The sequence below is a fragment of the Melospiza georgiana genome, chromosome 2, assembly GCF_028018845.1.
Source record: "Melospiza georgiana isolate bMelGeo1 chromosome 2, bMelGeo1.pri, whole genome shotgun sequence".
Classification (NCBI taxonomy): domain Eukaryota; kingdom Metazoa; phylum Chordata; class Aves; order Passeriformes; family Passerellidae; genus Melospiza; species Melospiza georgiana.
This window is the reverse complement of record NC_080431.1, coordinates 80,588,537-80,611,890: the sequence shown is the minus strand read 5'-3', so window position 1 is coordinate 80,611,890 and position 23,354 is coordinate 80,588,537. Positions and strand designations below refer to the sequence as shown.

Sequence of the window (23,354 nt, the reverse complement as noted above, 5' to 3'; positions counted from 1 at the left end):
CTACAGCCAGATCTTTAGAGCAGATGTTGCCACTGAGGCTCTCAATGCCTTCACACTGGCAGGGAGGAAGCAGAGCTGTGGTTGATGATAGAAAGCAGAACAGCTCAGAAATTTTCAAAAAGGCATGTCTGGGAGGAGATGGGCTTATTTTCAGTCTGTAAGAGCAAGCTGTCTCTTGGAAATGGCTTCCACTGCCAGCTTGAGACCTCTGGGCTGATTTGGGCAACATTTGAATTGAATATATGCGATGGTGAGAGAGTGTCCCCCAGACAGCTCTGGGCGGTGGTTGGGTGAGTAATACCTGAAGAGTGCTTGAAGAAAGGCTGGGTGTTGCTGAGCTGGGGCTGAGTTTATCCACAGGCAGGAGAGGAAGGTGGCCCTGCTGGTGGGAGGTGACAGTCGTGGCTGGGATGGCTCCCGAGCCATGGCCATGGTGGTGGCAGAGCCTGAGGAACGGCAGCCTGAGGAGCACGTCTGCTCCTTGGAAAGGGGAATACTTTGCTGAACATCCTCGTCAGCACATTTGCCCAGCTACTCAGGAAAGATGCCCACAGATGGGGCAATCAAACTGGGCAAGATAAATTGGTCCTTTGTGTGCAGGACCAATTATTATTAATAAATGGGCTTAACAAGGCTGCAAAATTCTTCCCTCTTGTCACGCTCCGTGGCTCCAGCCTCCTGAAACTCAGACTTGACTCCACTCATCAACTAGGATATTTCCAATCACTCTAAAAGGGCAATTTCTCCAGCACCATTTTAGAAAGTGTTTATGTTGCACTGACAGCTGTTCCAGGAAATCTGCAAGCTAGCCAGTTCTGTAACAGAGTTCATGATTACTTTAACTGAGTATATCCCTGCTTTAAGCACTTCAATTCTTGGAGAAGTAAACTTCTCAGATCCCATCACCACCACAGTGATCCAGGTAAATATTAACAAGGATCTTAATAAAAAGAAAATCAAGTAATTTTTCACAGATTTTTTGGCTACTTCCTATCAATCTGATTTTATTTTATTGACCTGGATTTCTTGTTTGTTTTAGAGAGAAGCAATTTACTTCCCTGCTGTTCCAGTATTTCACATCTGGACTGCTGTGGCAGCCTTCTTGACATCATTAAGGACCAAAAAAGGGCTGGCTCTTTTCCAGCCTCATAGGTTTTCCTCAGCAGTCCCGAGTCTGACAGAGATCAACCCACAGATGCCTCCAGGTGGCTTTCACAGGACGACAAACATCATTTATTGAGGACTGATGATCAAAAAAATCTTTGCCCCAAGAGGTGCCATTTAAAACCCTTCTTTACTGTTTGCCTAGGAAGCACACCATCTCCATATGACACCAGCACCAACACAGAATAAATATTTACAGAACACTTCCCCTCCTCTCATTACAAACAATTCTGCTATCTCCAGTCAGTAATGGACAAGTGCCATGTTCAATTACATCAAAAACAAAAGGCATTCTAAAAAAAGCTGCTCATGTTTCCAGCCTTGTCGCTTACAGGCTTTGTTCCCACTGGCTTCAGTTTTGTACTTTGTATTTTCCAGCTTCTGCTGGTTCTTTCCCTCCTCTGGTGATTAAATATCGTGCAGCTATTGCCCTTATTCCCTCTCTTCCAAGGTTAGCTTTTAATGTGCTTTCATTTGCATTTATACTTGCAAGCCACTGAAAAATGCCCAGGTTTTATCCAAATTTTGGTCTAAGTTGTCTCATTGTGCAAGTCAGAGCATTCCCTCTGTGGCAGCAGAAGTCCCTGGAATGCTCCTGGCTGCTGGCTGGTGCTTCAAACACCTCTCTGGCCCACAGTTCCTAGAGAGCTTCCTGCTAATGCTGGCCATTAAATCCTGTGTCACATCCATCCAAACCAAGCTGCTGGGAGCAGTTTCCATCCTTCATCACCCTTGCCCCCTGCCCAAAGCCCATTTTCCAGTTCAGGGCACATCCACCATTTCTTCTGTCAGTGGAGCCCCAGGGATGTCTGAGTAACCCCCAGCTGGAGAGATGAGCTCTCCTGGCACAGCCTGCTCACCCACTGGGTCACGGCAGAGTCTCCCTGTCACTAAAACCACACCAGAGACACAGCCAACACCTCCCAGGATTTGCTTCTCCTCTCTTTAAGAAAGGAAGCCCCAGGAAGTGATGCAATATGATCTGGGCATCGAGTGTGGCAGGGTACCACAAACCAGATAAGCCACAGCCCGGGGAAGAACTCATCCTTTTTACTGTGCAGAATGAACAGAAAAACAGAATGAACATCCCTTCTCGAGGCAAAGGCAAAGACTGACTCAGTGCTAGCTCACTTGAACAGAAAACAACGCCAGCTTCTGAGCTGAGGGTTCCTGACCCTTCTGCCAGCGTCCCCATGCAATGACAAGGTGGGAGTAGCACTGATCTGAGCTCACACTCTCCTCTGAACCCGAGCAGAGCTTTGGCTTCATAACTAAACCAGCAAAATCCTCCGTGGATCTTCATACAAGTAATTTGGGTGAGGAAAACATTCCAGGTGAAAGGCTTAAACCTTCCTGGTGAGCAGACCACAGGGAGGAAGAAGACTTGGTTTGTCAGTCTCCAGGCTGTGCCAATGGAATCCATGAAGACGAGCTCCAGCATGGGCCATCTCCTCACAGTTATCTGCAGACACTGCAGATCTTCAGGAATTGGTTTGGAGCTCTATTATGTTATGTTAGTAACAGCAGCCAGAGTTTCTGGCAACAAGGTGACTGTGACCTTCTGAGAAGCAAGCTATCAGTGTGTCTGGAAAACCTGTCCACCTTCTTGGAGGCACGTGGTTTGTCCCGATGGCTTCTCAGCTGTGCTGCCCAACAGACAGTGAGGGTTGGCCTTTGCCACCTCCACTCCTCCTCATTTAAGAGAAGGCAACTGATGAAGTAAATGATCAAACAACAGTGGGAATAAATGTTCACCCTGCAGGGGCAGGTATTTTTCACAGCCACCAGAAAGCTCAGTAGCTTTGTGCAAGTACATCAGGTACATTTCCAAGCCTGACTTATGCAGAATGTCACCTTTCAGTGACAGGACTGCTACATGAAAAAGCTGTACCACATTCACCATTTACAATAAATGCAGAGCTAAGAAAGAAAAACTAGAGAGCGATTGCTGCAGTTTATTTTGGAGCTGACATCAAGGTGACAAAGAGAGCATTGGTTTCAATGAATTTTATTTCATTCTGTATTATACAAGTGGGATCTGAATCCCAAACTTCCCACCATCAATGCCATGGAGAAGCACCATTACACAAGAGGAAGGCAGAATTTTGAGGCTGGAAGACAGACTGGACCAAGCTGTTTCTCCCCACTGGTCAGAAATTCTTCCTCCTTCACACAGAGTGCTTCCCAGACCAGCAGGTTTACCCCAGGAATAAGAGAGACAAAGCTAGCTCTAAACATTCCTCTGCCTCCTCCTCTCCCCAACAAAAGAGGCTGCCCAATGCCAGCAGTGGAATGGTTAAAGACAGGGAGCACATCAGGTTTTCAGTCTCTCAACCAGCCCACTAGATTAAGAAGTAGCCTGGTTACTCCCTCTCTCCTGAAAAAGATCCAGGAAAATGAATGACCTAAAATGCTGAAGACTTACCTCCTTTCCTTCCCCCATCCCATGGCCTTGTTCTCTAAGCAGAGAACAGGCAATGAACTCTGAGGAGGCTGAAGGAAAGCCAAGGAAAATCAGGGGCTACCTGAATCCCTGGGAATCTGGTGGCTACCCTGGTGCCCTCATTCATTCCCTTTGAGGTTCAGAGACCTGTTTGGAATAGTACACAGAGAGGGCCTCCCTTAAGGACTCAGAAGCAACCAGGGATACAGAACACACAGGAAGCACCGTGAGGGTACACACCATTCCAGGGATGGCCCAAACCACAAACAGGGCAAGACTTCCCTTCAGCCAAGGCCCCAAGGGCTGGGGGAACTGGGACGAGGCCCTGGCAGGGGGAAGAGAGCTCCTGCAGCAGTACTGAGGTCTCCTGTGAATTTACTTCTTCTTCCTCTCCTGGGAACAGCGAGGGCAGAACCTGTTAGAAAAGGAAGAACAAAGCCAACATTTAGGACATGACATGAGCCTTAAGTGCATGGTCCCAAAAGACCTTTTCCAAGGTCCCTGACAAAGCCTTAATTCAAATTTTCCTTTTAATGGTATCTTCTAAGTGTGTATATATAGTACTTTTTCCCCTGCCACCAAGGACCTCCCCATTCCAAAGGTCAAATGGGCCCCCCAGGTTGCTTCACTCACCATTTTCCTCTTGGTTTTGTTGTCAGACCCACACAGGCAAAATGAAACCATTCAATGGAACACTGTTGGGATGAAGAGCAGCCAGTTAAAGAGCAGTTTCCTTTTGAAATTGTTGCTTTTGGGCTACCAGAGTTTCCCAGCATTTAATCACAAACTCCAAAATCCCTGGCAGTGATCAAGGATTGAATGTTCACACCCAACCTACACACTGTTAGCAAGGAGAACTCCCCTTCTCCCTTGCTAAGTTTAGGGACAAGAAAACATTTTAAGGAAAACCCTGCAGAGAGAGGCACTTCAGAGGTCCTTGCCAGCCACACCTCTGCCCATCCCAACTCCTGAGGAAAGCCCTCTCCTAGTCACTGCTTGATGTGCCTGGGACCACCCAAGCAGGACAAGCCTTTCCATGCCAGGACTCATCTCCACTCCATTCCCCCCACTTCCACCATGTGCAGGCTCTTACATCTGGGTTGTCACAGCCAATCATCTCCCCATAGGAGACCTGGTGGCAGAGGCAGTAGGTGGGCTCATTGGGGTCCACAGGCATGTCCAGTACATCCGAGGGGTGCACATTCCCAAAGGTGACAGAAGGCATCCCATACTCAGTGCTACTGCAGGACAGGAATAAAGTAAGTCAGCAAAGTACCTGGCTTTGAGCACCTCTGTGTGTCCCAAGACAGTGCCCTTGCTGGCCAGAGACAGACACTTCTCTCAGTTAAGTACCCACACCCAAGGGGATCTGCTTTCCCCTCCAACCCACACCCCCCTGAGAACAGGGGAATAAAGAAGTTTCCTTCCTCTTGCCTCCCAAGAAGGGACAGAGGACACACAGTTCCAGTCTGGGGACACCAGGAAAGCCTGGTTAGGCCTGCCTTGGTCTGATTTCCAGTGCTGCTTCTCATTCCCTCGAGTCCCTTCAACACTTACGTGCGGACCAGCTTCAGTTTCTTTTGGGCAGTTTTTGGTGCTTCCTCATCAGAGTTTTTCCCTTTGGAGCGAGCACGGGCAGCTTTTTTCTCTTTCTGGGCTCGGCCCTCTGGTAAGAAGAGAAAAAGGTGTTGCATCTGTCACCCCACCAAAACAACCCCTGCAGCACTAAAACACACTCCTGGCTGTGGAATGCACACTGGCTTTGGGCTGTGCACCCCATCCCGATTTATCTACCAGCCTTGAATGAGCTCATACAAGAAGAGCCCAGTCACCATCTCTTTACCTGTCCTTCAGCCTCCAGCGCAACAGCCTTTGATCTGCACCACTCCAGTGCCTGCCTTCATCCCCAGCACTTCCACAGTCACCTGGCTGCCTCCTGAATCAGTGTGCAGCCCAGTGTGGTACTCACTCTTCTTGCCCTTGCTGGAAGAACTGTCATAGTCACTCGACTCTATCTGCTTCTCCTTCAGGTCCGCTTCAAAGCGGGCGAGGTCCGTGTCCAGCCGCCGGATGTGCTTGTCCACCTGCAAGGACACCAGGGGCAGGGGTTACCACAGCACAGGGCCCAGGGAGGCAGAGGGAGGACAAACAGGGGACAAAGGGGCAGGGGGCTGGCACTAAAGAGCCGAGGAGCAAGAGTGGGCATGGCCTAAGAATGAGAGCTCAGGGCCTGGCGAGATGGGCGGCTTTAGTTTGGGCGTTCACAGGATAAGCACGAGGCACTTCCCTTCATACCATCTCATAGGTCTGCATTGCCAGCTGAACCTTGTCGTCCCCAAATTCCTTGCACTTCCCATAGGCCTCCTGGATCTGCTTGAGAAGCCCCAGTTTTTCCTCTGAAGACAAAGTCCGTGCATTGCTGATATACTCCGTGGCCAACTTATCGATCTCTGACTTGAGGTCTGAAAGAAGGGAGCCATTAAATACACAAACACCTCACACACCACAGTGCCCTCCATCAGGAGAGACTCAGTGACTGCAGCAGCTCCAGGCCTCCTCCCCTGCCTGGAGATCCCCATGACAAAGGCAAAGCAAAGAAAAGCTGCTCAAGCTACCTACTCCTTGTCTTGGCAACAAAACCGTCCCTGATCCTCACCTTCCGTCCTCTGATCCAGATCCCGCATGAGCTGGAAGTTTCTCTGTAATTCAAAGGGCAGGTTCTCAATACCTGCAGAGAAAGGAGAATACATGGAGAAATCAGATCCTTGTTCCTTGCCAAGGCAGGAACAAAGCTAACCAATAACACACACACATACCCCTGGTGCACATCAGCTTCCATTGTTGCTGGCCCCAAAGGAGACAGACTATAAAAGTGTGATACATTTAATGCAGAAGCCTCCTTCTAGAATACATATTAGTTAGGAGAAAACTGCTGCCGTGCAGAGAGTGCCACACTAAGAAAGCAGAAACCCAAAATCTGTAATGAGTGTCAGTCTTTATAACACAACATCTCCATCCGAAAACTCCACTCAGTAATGAAAGAAACACCACAACAGCTGGTAAATAAAGCCATTTAGTTATTTCCCACAAGGATGTAAAAATTAAGTTGATCAAATGCTAATTCACTGAAAAGTGAGTCTGTTTAATGCATTCATTTAATATACAGGGGACAGCAGACACTTTGGGCAGAGCAAAGATCAAGTCTGAGATGGGATGGGGAGCAGTCTTAAACCCTCGTGACTTTTAACTTGTGGTGCCTTCTGCACTGTCATCTCAGAGTGGTGTGTCCAACACCTGGAAGGATGCCACACATTGTGAATAATAAACGCTTGTAGGGCTCTGACTGAGCAATGTGAAGTTGATAGTCAATTAATTTTCAATGCAGTGTGCTACTCACCCCCCAGGCATCACCAGATGCTCAACTGGCAAAGCTGGTAAAAACAATTCTCATTTTTCCATGCCTGCCTAGTCAAAATGAGATCTAGTGTCACTGCATTAACCTGAAGTCTAAGCCTGATTATTGTCACCTTTATACCTAATGAAAATAATAAATCTCTCCTGAAGGTTTAAAAAAGAAGGTGTTGGGGAAAGCTCTTCACAAACACAACAGAAGCACGTCTGAGCTTCCTCAACTCACTCTGCAGCTCACATGGAGTGCAGCTGGAAGTGTTGCCATCACCAAAGCTGTCCAACACATCAGTCCAGGCATCAATCTCCATTTTCTCTGCACATATTTCTACAGCAATTAATGCCTTTCCACTCCCTGAAGAGCAACCAGTTGACAGGGAAGGTTCTGTATGCAAGAGGAAGGTTTTAACAAGTTTTAACAAGTGCTACATAACAGGATGTGAAATTAATTCCTATAAGAGGTAAAACTAACTGTGGGCCTTGCTGAGCACAAATGTTGTTCCTTTTACTTAGACTTCTGCCCATGCAGCATAATGAGAAGTTACATGCACAACACTTAGGAGCAATCAAGCTGCTGATTTAACAGATTTCTGTTGCCATTTCTGATTTAGTTACCTGAGAAATGCTCAGGTAGTAGGTGTCCTTGAGTACCCAGATCCATAATCCACAGCACATACACATCACCCCTCTGCATTCAAGGACAGTTAGCAGTGCAAATTCAAATTCTGAAAAATTACTAAGCAGCAAAATGAAGTCTGTAGGTACATCCTGAATTTGATACTTCCAGGTTTGTTCAGCATGACAGACTTCACACAAGGTTTAAGCAGCTGACTACCGGATTACATCCCTACGGTTCCAAAAAGCATCTCAGAACACGACGGGGACACAATGCTGAAAATTATTATTGCTTATAGAGGGAGCTTGTGGCAGGGATGAAATTCAGCTTGGGAATCTAGAGACCATGCCTTTTTCCCTCCTGCAATCCCCAGCCTCATCAACTCTAAACCTTTCAATTTATACAGCAAATGAAACATGGGTCATACTGCAGCATGCTGCTTTCATTCCTCTCCAAAGCACCTGCTGCAGAAGACAAGACAGGTATCCTCCAGAGGAAAACAGAAGCTCTTCCTGCACTGCACACAATATGTCAAATTTATATTGAGTTTATTAATCCTGGAAGATCACAGCTTCTAAATTCTGGACTTTGTGGTTTTTAGAAAAGATTAATGTAATTTCTTTTTCTCTTCTGAAAAGGACAGATGGTAAAAGCACAAATTCCACCAGGTACTGTCAGCTTTCCCTCAGCAGGGATAGAAACCTTTAGATAGAGCAAGCTCCTGAGCCAGCACAAAAACCAGTAGGATGCTGCTGTGCGGGCAGAACAACCCCACATGAGGTTAGGGTCACACTTCACAGTGACATTCTTGCACCAGGAGAAACCCAAGCAGGAGTTCCATTCTGCTACACAACCTGAAAGGAACTGTGCTCTAGTTTTGACAGCCATCACTGCAAAAATCTGCCACCACCACTGATGCCAGCACATGCCCTCGTCTGGACAACATCCATCTGTCTGTCTGTCTGTCTTTTGCCTCTACTTGTCTGTTCAGCCTGTGCACCCACCCTTGAGAGCCCCTCTCTCCCCAGAGCTTGCTCCCCTCAGCCAGGCCAGTGGCTCCTTTCCTACCTCCAGGTGTGCAGAGCCCCTGCTCCTGGGGGCTCTGGCAGTGTGGGGAGGGCTGTCCCCTGGCCCTGGCACTGTGGGGAGGGCTGTCACCCGGCTCTGGCACTGTGGGGAGGGCTGTCACTGAGCTCTGGCACTGTGGGGAGGGCTGTCACCCGGCTCTGGCACTGTGGGCAGGGCTGTCCCCTGGCCCTGGCAGTGTGGGGAGGGCTGTCCCCTGGCTCTGGCACTGTGGGGAGGGCTGTCACACAGCTCTGGCACTGTGGGGAGGGCTGTCACTGAGCTCTGGCACTGTGGGCAGGGCTGTCACTGGGCCCTGGCACTGTGGGGAGGGCTGTCACCTGGCTCTGGCACTGTGGGCAGGGCTGTCACCTGGCTCTGGCTCTGGTTGAGCAAATGCTCAGCTCAGGCACCACGAGTGGATCATTTATGCACATCTGAGCCATGAGCTTCCAGAGGCTCATTAGCTGGGCAGGCTTCCACTGGGGCTGACGAGACAAACCCCTGCCAGTTGAATTCCTTCCCTGCTAAAACCAGCAAAATGATTTCCTAAAACCACAGCAAAACATTGCACTCTGCAAATCTATTCTTGGACAAATGTTTTGCCACTGCTTCGTCAATAAATGGAGAAAATGAAACAAGTGACAGTACAGTGACTTTATAATCAGAACTGCTACAAAGACACTTTATCTGTTCAACTGAACGTGGAGGGAAGCTGAGCAGACCATTACAAATTATGATCCAGAGAGAGTCTGGCAATAACAAAAAGCATAACAAGATAAAGCTGCAGATAAGCAAGTTATAACTGAGCAACAAACTATTTGTATGGTACATAACTTAATCTAGCTGTGGGGATGTTTTCTACTATCTGCAGCTTAACTCCAAAGCTCTTGCATAGCCTTAAACAGAAGTGATTCTCGGCATCACAGAATTTATCACAGGGGACAGAACACTTGCTGAAATTGCTTGACCTGTGCTGTGCTGGCTACCAGACATTATCACTCTCTAAGTGCCATTGAAAAAAAAAAAATTAGATTTGAGTCTCCATTTCCTCATTCCTATCACCACACTTTCCCTCGCTATTCCTAAAAAATATTCATGCTATTTATGTAATTTCGTTTCCTCCTGCTTTTCTCCTTTTTTCCTCTCAATTAATTTTGCTTTCATCTTAGTAAGATTCACCTAAAATCATCATGACTACATACTATCTATCATAAAATACCCACATAATTCTCAGATTATGAAACTGATAATTGTAAAGAAAGAACACCCTAGAGACATCTTTGATCACTAGAGAAGAGTGATGATATGCAACAACAGACAGAAAAATAAGGAAAAGTGAGGCCCTCTTTCCACAGCAAGAGGAGAGGAGCAGGAGGATGGTGAAAATGTACAGGGAATAAAGTGCTAGCAAGGCCAGCAGCTTGGGCTGGCAGCAATGCAACTGTGCCACAGAATCACAGAATGGGTAAGCCTGGAAGGACCACAGTGATCACCTGGCCCCACCTCTCTGCTCAAGCAGGGTCACCCAGAGCACAGGGCACAGGATTGCCTCCAGACAGTCCTGGAATATGTCCAGTGAGGGAGACACCACAGCCTTAGTGGGGAAATCTCTCCTTGGTCACCCACACAGTAAAGGAATTCTTCCTCATGTTCAGCTGGAGCTCCCTGTGCATCGGTTCCTGCCCACTGCCCCGTGTCCCAGTGCCTGGCACCACGGAGAAGAGCCCGGATCCACCCTGGACACCTCCCTGCAGATGTTTCCAGACACTGCAGAGCCCCCTCTCAGACATTCTCCCAAAGGCCAAACAGGCCCAGCTCCCTCAGCCTTGCCACACAAGAGAGATGCTCCAGTCTCCAGTCATCCCCATTCCCTCTGCTGCACAGGCCCAGGAGCCCCATGTCCCTCTGTAATGAGGAGCCCAGGAGTGGACACTGCACTCAGAGGAGCCTCTCCAGGGCTGAGTGCATGGGCAGGATTCCTGCCTCGACCTGCTGGCAAGGCTTCTCCCAATGGGCTCCCTGCACAGATCCATACAGAAGCCTGCTGCAGCCCTACTGATTCCTCTCGTGGTCTGATCATCCTGAAAATCACTGGTGCAGCCCTCTCCTGCTGAATGCATCTTTTTCATCCCTTCCTTTTCTTACCTTGTTTCCATTTCTGATCACAAGCTGAAGTCTCTCTACCTTCCTTCATCTTTTCTCTCCTCACATGTTGTCCCTTCACTAAGCCCATTCTTCTTTCATCTCTTTTACTCTCCTCCTTCCTTGTCATTCTTTCCCCTGTTCATTCTTCCACAGGCATCCATGACCATGCTCTCTTCTCCCTTTTGAACCACGCACTCTCTCTCCAAAAGTCAGAATCCAACACCACTTTTTTCCCTCTTCAATAATGATCATTTTATTTACTTCTTTTTAAAAACAAACGTGGGCTGTCAGGTGCAGGCTGATATTTAAACTTCAGCTCCTCAACTCAGATGTTAACTGTGACACACAAATGCAGAGAGCAAGCCTACACAGCCTGATAACTTCAGTTGTGCTTCAATCCTCTGCAGCACGCCTGTGCTGTGCCAAACAATGGATCTGTGCTGCCCAAAGTCCCAAAAACAGACCAATAGCACTGAGGACCATCCAAACACACAGCACCTTTCCCAAGACATCTATTCACCCACCATGTTTAGATGCATGTTTAAATTTTATTAAAAAATGGGAAAAGACATTTTGAAACATAACCACAGTTGCTTTATTGAACAGCTTAGATTTCAGCAAACACTTCAGACACCACATTGCTGAAGGCAATTTAAAAAATTCCTGCTTGTGTCAGGGACTGCCACACAGAGAGGGTAAGTTCTTTGCCCCCAGGACTGCAAACTGGCTGGGATCTTGTTGGGGAAGCACACTGGACTTTTTGGTACTCCATGATTCTCATAATTTTGCAGCACTTGAAGTACACTGCAGGACAAGTGGCTTGCAGCAATCTTCAGGAGCTTCCTTGCTCCCTCATTAGGGGGCAGGGTGTCTTTTGTATCCCTCCTTTCAGAGTGTGTCACCCTTTTAAACTATTGCTGCTACTCTCTCCTGCGCTCTCAAGCAATCAGTCACCTTCCTACACAGGTATTTACTGGAACTTTTACACAAGCACCTTTATTGAAATTGGTCCTTGAGTACAATTTCCCTCTGTTCAGAGATGGCCCAGCCCTGCTGCAATAAAAAAATCCTAACCTTTACCATTATCCTCACAACACCCTGGTAAGGGATAAGCCCACCTACAGTTTTACAGAGAGGGTGCTTAGGTGCACGGCAGACTGATTTGCCACCCAGGAATTCTGTGGCCACAGCACATATCCCAAGTTTTGGGCAATGCACTGCACACCAGCCCACCCCAGCACATCTGCCTCGGGCACCACTCAGCAGTGACAGTCAGGCACAGAAACCCAACACTCCCCCAAAGTGTGGGGCTGTTTCTGAGGAAGGGAGGGCTCTTTTTGTTGTCTTGTTACAGCAGCTCAACGCTACAGCATCCACAGACAAGACAGCAGGGAACGTTGTTAAGTGTCGGAAAAGGGATCTTTCTTATCAAAGATCAACCTTGAATTTGAAAAGCTTGGAGGGCTTGAAAGACTGACACAATGAATGAGACTGGCAACACTCCTGGCATTTCCAGCCAGCCACAGCCCTCCAAAGGCAGGGACAACCACCAAAGAGCCCACAGGGCTGTTTGCCAAAACAATGACATCACATTTGCAGTTGGGTAAGTGAAGAACTACAGAGAAAACACAGCAGGCTTTGCCATGTAAAGCTATCTTGTATCAGCTCCAATAAAAATATCAGCCAACAACAAAACCAATTCTAGATGAATTGGTCATTAAATGTATCAGCTCAGCGTGGGCTGTGCCAGTAGCTTTCACACAGAAACAAATGATGCCTATGAATCACCAAATTCTCTCCCCTGCATGAAATCTTTTGTAATTTTCCATAGATCATATGTGGTGCATCACAGGTGTAACCAATCCCAAGTCTCTGAAAGGTGAAAGGCATCTCTGACTGCACTAGAACAGTGACAAGCAGAGAAATGATTTATTTAGAGACTTGCATTTCTGAAGATTGATGTGAGGAGCTGCAGAGGCAGGGCCAGGGGTATGGCTGCATGCTACACTGGGGAGGGGACAGGAGTAAGGAAGGCAGGGAATGCAAGAGATCAAAGAACTGCTGGGAAATGGAACACAGCCAGGTCTGGGAAGGAAACAAGGGCTTGCCTACAGCCATCTCCAACATCACACCCAAGCCCTCCGAGAGCCTCAAGATGACAATACTCATCACACCCTCATTTGATGAATGTGTACAGAAGAAAATCCAGACAGATGGGGCCGTTCCAAAAGAAAAATCCTATTTTACTAGGTTAGCTAATGTTATCAAGGAACATTGATAGGACATTGCCATGCCAGCTGTAGGAGAAAGAAGACTTCCATGTGCTGCTTCCATTGCTCTGTGCTGATGCTGAAGTTTTCCAGCAGTGACAGCCCCTGAGTGGGAGCAGCTCTGTGTGCCTACTGACAAGTGCAAACAGAGGAGCAAAGGAAGCTCAGTGCCTCCCTAACCAGTGGGAAATGGGGGAAAGCCCAAGGTATACTGACTGCATTGCACCATGGCACCTTCCCAGCTGAGGTCTCCTTATCTCATCTCAGCATCTCCATCACCTCCACAGCAGGACTTCCAACCTCCTTCGAGGGCCAACACTGAGCCAAACACAGGAACTCAAACTCAAGCAAGCACAAATTATTCTCACAAATCTTTATGCACATTCCACCTTTTAATCACAAAACACTGTTCTCTTCCTTCTTCTTCCATTCCTTTCTACACCTCCAGCTCCTTTGCACCCATAGGTTTTCCCTTACTAAAGCTGCACTGTGTTAGTGCTTGAGGGAAAGCACTTTTTAATCTTGCTTTCTCCCCTCTCCTTCTGGATTTTTAGAAACCAGAAGGAGAACAATATTTGAAGACATGGAAATCTTTTTATGTTTAAATTCAGCCACTGGAGAGAAACACTCAGGAAGAAAAGTGGAACCAAACACATTCCTCCTCTCCCATTCCCTGAATCCTTTGGCTCAGTAAGTAGGATGAAGGAGTGAAGGTGGTCAGAGTAGACAAGACATGGAGTTCCTCTGTCAGGATGCTCAGCACAGAAGGAATGTGTGCATTTTTCTGCTGCAAAAGCATCTGCCAAGAGCATAACACATTTCAGACAGATTTGCTTTGTAATTAACAGCTTAAAGCCAAGGAAAGGGCATGCCTAATCCTAGGCCTAAACCCAGTATCAAATTACAGCAAGACTGGAAAGCTGCTGAAATACCTGACCTAAGAAGCTTCTAGACACTTTTTACTAAGAGAACTCTTCTTAGCTTGGCTATTCCACAAAAAAAAAAAAAAAAAAAAAAAAAAAAAAAAGGAAAAGAACTTCAGATGTCTAAAGTAGAGGGCTGAAAATATATGAACTGAAGCAACTGGGGCTGAGTGCCCAACTTTGTCAGACTGCTCATAGATTTTAGCATACAGTTTTTAATTACCTACTCACGTGATGTTTCATGCAAGGTGTTTCTCATTCCCAGTGACTGAGCACTGATTCAAAGTTTTACTTTATTCTCTTTGCTCAACACAGAGTCACAAGCTCAGACCCAGAGCTCAATCTGAGAACTGACTTTGCAGCCAGCTTTTCAAGGTGTTCACTGCTGTGACAATGAAGAGTTTTCACAACGCTGCAGTGGAGTGGCCCACTGCCCTCACCAACAGCAGGAAGGCCACCAGATTTACAGGGGCCAAGAGATTAAAGCCAAAAGGCCAGCTAATTACAAACTCTCCTCTTGAAGGGTGCTAAAATGCTTCATTGCACAACTTTTCAGAATTACCTGTTCAAAGCACACTCCAGATGCAGCTATGAGCATTCTGCACATCTGCTCCCCTGATTAAAAATTTCCACTCATAATCTGAGGGAAGCACAATCCAAGCAAGGGAAACCTGTACAAAGTGGGACTCACAACATAAAAAAACCCCACCAAACTCACTTTGGCAGAGTGATATTCACTTGCTTCAAACGGGAGGCACCTTTTTCCTTCCTACAATTTTCACTTAATTCCTTACACACCTTCCTTTATTCAAAGATATGAAGAGGTCCTACAAATAACTGCCCTCTTTCATCACACATTCCTCATTCATTCCCTGAGCAGATCCAGATAGAAAACCACAGGAAAGAGAAGCTCTGTGGGAAGAAAAAAGACATTAAACTGAAAACTGTGTCTGCAAGAGCACTATGCTAGTAAAAGAATCCTGTTCCAAGACACAGATGTAAATTAAGAATTAGACACCTTTTATAAGAAATGACCAAAAGTTCTGGACTGTTTATTTCTATCAAATTTCAGGAATTTTTAGGATATTGGTGAACTGCTTTAAAACAGAACTGAATGTTTTTAAAACACTGAAATAATGTGGGGAAAAAGGGGGAGCAGCAAGTAAGAAACTGAATGCTGTCAATCAGTTGGCATCAAGAGGAAGACTCGTGTCTAAAACACTGGATGCATTTCCAGAGAGTCAGGAGCTCAGGCAGAAGCCAGGAGAGGAGAGCAGGCTGAGAGCAGAGCAATGTGGGTACTCAGAAATGAATGCCATTACCTATCAGCAGCCTAACCTGCTGAAGATGTGATGGGTGCTCTTTGATGCCAAGGGTCACAACACATTCATGCTTTCCTGAAAGAAATCCAGAATAGCACAGCAAGTGTCTCATCAGTGGCTAATGGCAGCAAGTAATGCTGCACCACACAAACCTGAAAAAGGCTGCAGAGATCTAAGGGTAAGCAATAAAGGCTAAACCATCACAGGAATTAATGTTTTGTTCTTCCTAAAATCTTTGTAAGCAGATGGTTTAAGGACTTTTAGATTGTGCACATCACTTTCATTATTTTTTAAGCAAGACACCTCAACCACAACAGTGACTCTCCTGTATTAATATCCCCTTCACCAGGATGAGCATCTCTAATCCAATCTCAGGACCCAAACCTCAGCTGAGAGAGAGGACTTTGGCATTTCCTCTGCATGCCTGTACAGGAGAGAAAGAGGAGTTCCCAGGCTGGCTGGTTTGAGCTGACTGTGATGACATGACCCCGAGGTGTTTGACTCTGGCACTCTGCAGCCACCAACCTTCCCTCTCTGCAGCTGTGCACCTGCAGCACCCCTGCCCGCTCAGGGCTGCATCCTGCTCGTCTCTGCTCACCACGTGCAGATCCCAAGCTTTTGCTCCTTTAGCTCTGCCCTGCAGCTCTTACCCAAACACACCCCTGCCCTCCCAGCAGGAAAACCCTGCATCCCCCTCCTGTGCACTTATTCATTGTCCATCTGCTTCTTCTCCTCCTTCCCAGCTGAGGGGCCTCAGTCAGCTGCACCCTTCTGCAATGCAGTGAGAACTGCACAAGAACACAAATCTGCCCCTCTCCAACCTGCCTCCTCATTCAACTCCTCTTCCAGGCTTTGGCCTCCTTCCTTGCACCTCAGAGATCCTTGCCTGTCCAACTGCAGCTTCTTTTCACCTTTCACTGAAATTTAGTATGGTTCTTGAACATTCTCAGAGACATTTCCTTTCCTAAAGACAAAAAGAGCACTGAAGATGCAAGGAATGAGACACCCTGTGTCCATATCAGCACCTCATATTTTCTGTGCTGGAAGAAACCTGGTGTAGCAGGAAATCTGAAGAGCCAAACTCCATTATTTCCCATGCATATGCGAGCAGACAGTGAGAGATGTCACTGGCTGGGTGCAGTGAAGCAGAAGACACAGCACCACAACCAGCCAGCTTTAAAGACACCATCCCGTGAACATCCTCCCCTGTCTCCAGTGCCAACACCAGACCAGCAGGAAAACGTGAGAACGGCATTCCTCAAAGAACAGGTTATTCAACCTGAACTCATTAGCCCACTCATTGAGAAACAACTCCTCCGATGGATCTGCTCGGCTATTTTAAGCACGCGTGGGTAAAACATGCACTGAAAGTCTCATCCCCAAAGGGCAGAGTTTGAAGTTTTAAGCACCTTAAGGCAGGACGGTAAAATAGGAGGTACCATAGGAGGGCTCTGATAACGTTGCCAACTCCATTGGCATTTACAGAGCTCCTGTTCGGCCAGAAAAGCGGGGCTGCATTTGTAAACTGACAGCATAGAAAACCACCATAACTACCGCCCCACGGATCCCAAAGTTATCTGTGCTCGACGTCTATCCCGGGAAATTACCGACAGCCAAGCTCCCGCTCCCGAGGGGCGCCTGGAGCTGCACCGGGCTCCTCTCTCACGGACCAAACCGGGCGCGGGGCCGCGCTGTCAGGGCTCCCGCAGCCGAGCCTTGCCCCACGGACGGGGCCTCTCCGCACGGCCCGGGCACCGGGCAGCGCCCGAGGGGCGGGGAGAGCCCGCGGGCGCCCTGGGCAGCGCTCGGCCCCCGCGGGGCCCCGCCCCTCGGCCCGTCCGTGCCCCCCGGGCCGGCTCAGCCGCGGCCTCGGCCCCGCCCCGGCGGCTCTTACTGTCCAGGTAGTGCTCCAGGTACATCCCCGCCGCCATCTTGCGCCCCACACACCGCCGCTTCCGGCGGCGAGCGGACGGGCGCGGAGCCCGGAAGCGGCGCTGCCCGGCTGCGAAGCCGCTTCCGCCCGCCTGCCCCGGCGCTTCCGCCTCGCTCCCGCCGCCATTTCGGGCTGCGCGGGGCTGCCCCGGGCGGTCCCCGCGGAGGGCGGCGGGGGTGACCGGGGCACCGCTCCTGCGGGGAAGGCTGAGGGCGCTGGGCCTCTTCAGCCCGAGGGGCTCAGACGACTGAGAGGGGAGCCCATCCATGTCTCTCAGTATCTGAAAGGTGCATGTGAGACTCCTCGGTGGTGCCAAGCACTAGGGCAGAAACTGATGCACAGCAAGTTCCACCTGAACGTGAGGAGGAACTTCTTCACCGTGCGGGTGACTGAGCACGGGGACAGGCTGCCCAGAGAGGCGGTGCAGTCTCCTTCAGCGGAGAACCCTCTGGAGGCAATCCTGTGCCATGTGCTGTGGGAGGAACGAGCCTGCTCGAGCAGGGAGGTTGGAGCAGTGACACCCTGGGGTCCCTTTCTGGGGTCCCTTCCAGCCCGGCCCATCCTGGCATCAGGCCGAGGAAGTGCTGCTGACTCGTTACCGTGGTTTTCCATTCACCTCGGAATCCGCCAGTGCGGGGCAGCTGCTGCTGTGTCACGAGTGGAGATGGATGGAGGGTCTCTGCTGTGCGGAACTGGTACAACCGAACACTTGTGACAGACTAACAAAGGCAATTAAACGAAACATGTGACCGTGGTCTCTTTCTCTTCATCATGCCAGAACCACTCTTGTGACCATACACAGGAGCCACTTGTAGAGCCCCCTCCCCAGCCGTCCTTTGCTACACGCACGGTGTGGTGCCGTGAATCACGTGTGATTGTGGAGGAACTGAAACAAAATTATCTTACTTCTGTTGGTCCTTAGGTTCCAAGATATGCAGGATGGTTTTTTCAAGAGGTCAGCGCTCATTTAGCGTCCTATACAGTTTAGGAGGCACTGGGCTTGGCTAATACTCCATTTCATCCACCTTTCTTCTGCCTACCCATCTACACCACCCTTCTTTTTTCTTGACAGTCTGTGCAATGACAGCCATTGCTCAGGACTGAATGCTCCCAGATTCTAGCTGCAAGAAGAAGTGACTGGATTATTTTTCTCTTTTCCTCACAAAGATCTTCCAAGACACCATGCCTCTATCTATATGGATATACTAGGATTAAGTCTTCGAGCAGCCTGCACTGCAAGACTGAGGAGCTGTTACATAAAGGAACTGCAGCTGTTTGAACTATGAACCATCTTGCTGTTAAACTACTGGGTTAATTCAGAGCCTCTCTGTTCTGATGATGGAGTTTTCCATTCCTCTTCCTACAGTCATTTAAGTTATTTATGACATATTTTTAATTATTCAAAACACATTTCTTAGTCTTTTCAGTTCCCATGTGGAGCAGCTGGCTTCAGTTAGCTGAACATTATTGTTAAGCCTCTTTAAAGTACTTCAAAATTCTCATATAAATTGCCTTATACTCTTAATTAAGGGGAAGGATGTGGCTGTTACATAAAAAAAAAAAAAAAAAAAAAAAAAAAAAATCTGCTCCCTATACCATGTCATAGTTCTAAACCAGAATCTCCCAAACACATCCTGCTTGGGGCTACCAAGTTGAATGGAGCTGATGTTAAAAATTACATATTCTTAGACATCACTAGTTTGTTTAGGAGACCACATGGGAACCCCATCCTATCCTCCAAGCCAAGGCTAGGAGGATGCCAGAAAGACAATTTCCCTCTGGACTTTTTGCCACTGCAGATACAAAAGACAGGGCAAAGAGGCACTTGCCTAAAATCTAAATGGCAAATCTCAGTAAAGTGTACAAATGTGTCTCTAACTGCAGGAACTGCCACTGTGAATTTGCAAAATAAAGGGGAGAGGCAGTTTTGTGTGCCTGTGTGGTCTCACAGCAGTAGAAACTCTACCATTCCAGCAAAAACTAGTTCCGGAGCTCTGAGTGCCGGAAAGCTTGTTTTGCTTTTTTTTCAAAGTCAAAAAAAGGGTTTGCATCGCTCAGGGCTCCAGAGGCAGCCTCACCCACAGAGGAAGTGTCAGCAGGGCAGTTATTTGTCGAGAGGAGGAATATTTTTCAAACACTATACCCATTGCAGTTGGAGCACGGGCGCAGATGGCTGTGCAGGAAGGTGCTTTCCCAGCTGAAACAAGCTCTGGAGACCAGCACCATTGATGTCTAACCCTCACCCAGCCTCACACGCTAACCCCTGTGGTTATGACACTCCCCCCTCAGCCCAGGCTGCTGCTACAGCTCCATCCTGCAGTTATTCCTGTAGGTAGCTCCTGGTCCCACACACGACCTGTGGGATGAGCGGTGCTGCCCAGGCCTCGGCACGTCCCACAGGGAAGCTGCACGGCCTATGCAAGCAGTCTGCAGGAGTGGTTCTCAACCTTTATTGATCTACAGATGCCTGTGTGTTTTCCCTTGGAAATGTAAACATCTGCATACCAAATTCAAGCCTCCAGATTTTAGTTACCTTATAGACTCCTTAAATGTTGTCCAAGGACTGTGAGGTGAAGGCCAGTGCTTGGGAGGGATCCTCATGCAGAACCCAGCAGGACGGCTGTAACTTCCAACCCGTGTTCAGTTACCTTTTTGCTGTTGAGGAACCTTCAGCTCTTCTCACTCTTTAATATTCTCAGTTCAGAGGCCCCTGAACTTTCAATTTCCTGTCTTCAGGAAGCACAGAGAGGTACCCACACTTTGTTCTCACAAAGGGCAAATGATTGATCTGCAGCACTTGGCCCCGAGGGGGTTAATTAGCTTTACAAATGAAAGAGGATGCCAAAGGCCACAAATTATAACTGTGTGTCCATGTTTCAGAAACATACCCTAATTCAGCAGCAAAACTAGGCGTAGACTCTAGTTCTTTGGTGTCACGATTTCTTTTCTTGCAGTTTTTTTTCCATTCATTACACAGACACTACATGAAATCGAAATGTTTGTTGGACCAAGTTACTACATCTCTCTAGTACTTTGGTGTTCTACTATACAGAAACAAGAAACCATGCACACAAATTTAATCTGTTGTACCTGAAAGGACGATTGAACAGGTACCTATCTTGTAGTTAAGGAAGTGTACAGAGCAATTTCATTCTATGTTCTGAAACTGCACTAGTAAACTTGGGCAGCTTTCAGGTACATTACCTGCAAAATATCAGAAGAAAATCCTAAACATGATATATATCCTTTAGTTGATATAAAGATGATAAAATAATCAATAAAAATATAGAAGACAAACAGAATCTCATAATTATATTCTATATTAGGAAGAAAGTTGGATGATGTAGACACATCCATGAGGTAATGAAATATTACCTATTGCCAATGAGATTTTGGAAGATGTTTAGTTCTACCCATTAAATAAAACATCTAGAAGTTGCATAGCTAGAAACTGACAATCAGTAATTTGAAAAGAATTATCTGGTAAGCAGATGGAAGCAATGGGCTTTCTTTTCCAAACAACTTTGAAGTTCTGAATGTGTTCCAGACCAGCCAATACTTTTGCTTAAAACGTATTTGCAAAGCAAGTGGGCTCATCCAGGTTGCTGTGAGGCAGTTAACCTAACACTGATGTGGCAAAATCACAGTGGCATTGACTGACAGAGGCTGCACTCAGCTAAGGAAAGAAACACACTGCTGTTTGTTTTAATTTGAAGGAAAAGACCTAATTAAAAGAACTGGCTATCTTTGTATGGCAGTCTGAGCTTGGTGGCTGAAGATAGCCATCTAGGCCGAATGCAGCAAGACTTTAACTGAACACTACACAGCTGGGTCGCTGAAAGGGAAAAGAAAGGCAACAGATAAGAACTACATGATGGAGCCAAGCCTTACTGTGAGACACCTCAGCCAGCTCAATTTGATTCAGCTGTTTGGAAAGATGAATACAGTGACTTGATCATGGTCTGTAATTCATTACACAAGAAGAAAGACTTCTTATAGCAGAAGACTTTAATGTACTCAACAAAGGCAAGCAAGACCCTATGGATTAAAATAAAAAAAAAGTAGTAATATAGAGTGGCAGTTTCAATAGCAGTGATAACTAACAAAAGAACTATAATAAGGGACATGGTTGATTAACCATAAGGCTTTAAATTATAAAAGTCTTAAATCTTTCTTGAAGATTTAACTGAATTATAGACCAGCAATACTATCATTAGTCACGGCTGAGATTCTGTTACTGTTTGTGGGTGACTTTTCTAAATGATTCCAGCCTACATGATGTTTCCTTTTAAAGCAATGATAATTTGTAAAATCCAACTAAGAACAGAAAATCAGCTTGGAAAAGGACAAGAAGAAAAAGTGCTATTGCCTTTCAGCAAAGATACAAGATGCAACCTAATACAGAACTCCAGTCATTGTCAAGTCTCAAGTCTTCTTGGGTACAAACATCCAGAAACGAAGGAACTGGTAGCACAATGAAAATGCAGGGTCAAACAATTCATGGAGCTGAAGAAGGACCATGGGATCTTGTTAAGAGAATATTCCACTCTTGTGAGTGGGAGGTAAATAATTGAACTGTTGTTGGCATGAGTGCACAAAGCTGCAGACTGCAGAACCTCAGGCTTCATCTCAAGAGGGAAGAATTTTGCACAAGTTGATACATTTTGTGTCTCACAGGTAGCTACTGCACTTTCTAAACCATCTGGAGCACTTTGAATATGTTAAACAACCATGGGAGTCCAAAGAGGAAGACCTAATCCAAACTCAAGTAAGTGACAGAGATAATGAGGGTAAGGTATCTTCAATTATTTCCAGATCAGCAACAGGACTGGGTAAACAGAGAAATTCTCATTGATAAGGGAAAAAAAGGAGGCCCAGAATAAAGGGGCATTTCTGAAGCTCAGTGGGAAAGTCCCTTGGTAAGAAATAATTCGTTTCTTCCTGGGCAACAGTAAAAGCTACAGGCTCAGCAGCAAACTGCACAAACACGAGCAGTAACACCTTTGAAATGACTGGTAACAGGAATTGTACAGCCCCAAATACAAATGGATGCCCATGCTAGGTATCAGATCCAAGAAGGGAAAGGCTAGCAAACATCAGAAAACAACACCTCAAACCAGGGACCAGGAAAGGCAGTTTCAAGCACCTTTAACATATAAAATGAAAAATCATTGTAAAGAATTTTAACTTGTGAGCCACTCCCTGGGGAATTCAACCAGTCAGCAAAGGTAGTACTCTGACTTTTAAAGCCTTCCCAGCTTAATTCAAGACACTGCACCCAAACCATTTTTGAGACTTCAAGATGATGCATTCAAGAGAAAGAACACCTAGAGTGAAGCTGGCAGTTTTGTCCTGTCCATGTGGAACACAGACAGGCAGAGGAGAGCCACAAGTAGAAATAAACCTGTGCTGGGTCTGATAACTTCCAAGGGGAACAAAACTATCAACAGAGCTGTCCATGGGAAAAAAAGAAAGAAGGCAGAGGAATATGAATTAAACTCTCCTGTAAGAAGAAACATAACAGATGGAAAAGGTGTAGGCCAGACAGCAACTAACATAAATTAGAGACAATAAAAATAGAGAAAATTCTTAAGAAAAGCTTTGTGACTAGAAAAACTAGGGGTAAAAGGAAATGAATATTTTGCTCTTTCATTCCTTTCAATCACAAAATAAAGAAAGAAATCTTACTAATAGTACTGATCTATGCTAGATAAAAATGGTGAAAATGCTAGTGACATAGGACAGGAGAAACCAGTCAATAAATACTTCACATTCCATCTAAAGAAAGGAATATAATGTAGCAGTCATATGAAAATAGCAACTGCAATCTAGTACCATAGTATCAAAGTAGGAGATGAGACGACACCTACAAGGGATGTATTATTTTGAAATCAACCAAGAAACAGGAGGCCTGAAAGAGTTTAGTAACTAGCTCTCTAGCCCAGGGATTCTGATCTTTAAATTAAACTTGGAATATTAAACAAATACCTTAAGACACTAATGACAGTACTCCCAAAAGGCAAATGAAAGGACTCAATGACTAAATTATGGAAAAACTGTAG

General features: G+C 46.7%; 1 protein-coding gene across 1 annotated transcript; it reads right to left on the bottom strand.

Annotated features, from left to right (window-relative positions):
* Window positions 1-3,156: 3,156 nt before the first annotated feature.
* On the bottom strand, window positions 3,157-17,331 carry ING4 (inhibitor of growth family member 4). Its single transcript, XM_058018836.1, has 8 exons — window positions 17,254-17,331; window positions 6,264-6,335; window positions 5,903-6,069; window positions 5,577-5,691; window positions 5,165-5,273; window positions 4,701-4,848; window positions 4,241-4,302; window positions 3,157-4,022 (listed from the first exon to the last, which is right to left on the bottom strand). The coding sequence occupies exons 1-8, from the start codon at window positions 17,288-17,290 to the stop codon at window positions 3,983-3,985; spliced, it is 750 nt and encodes a 249-aa protein (XP_057874819.1). The 5' UTR covers window positions 17,291-17,331; the 3' UTR covers window positions 3,157-3,982.
* Between the last annotated feature and the right edge of the window lie 6,023 nt (window positions 17,332-23,354).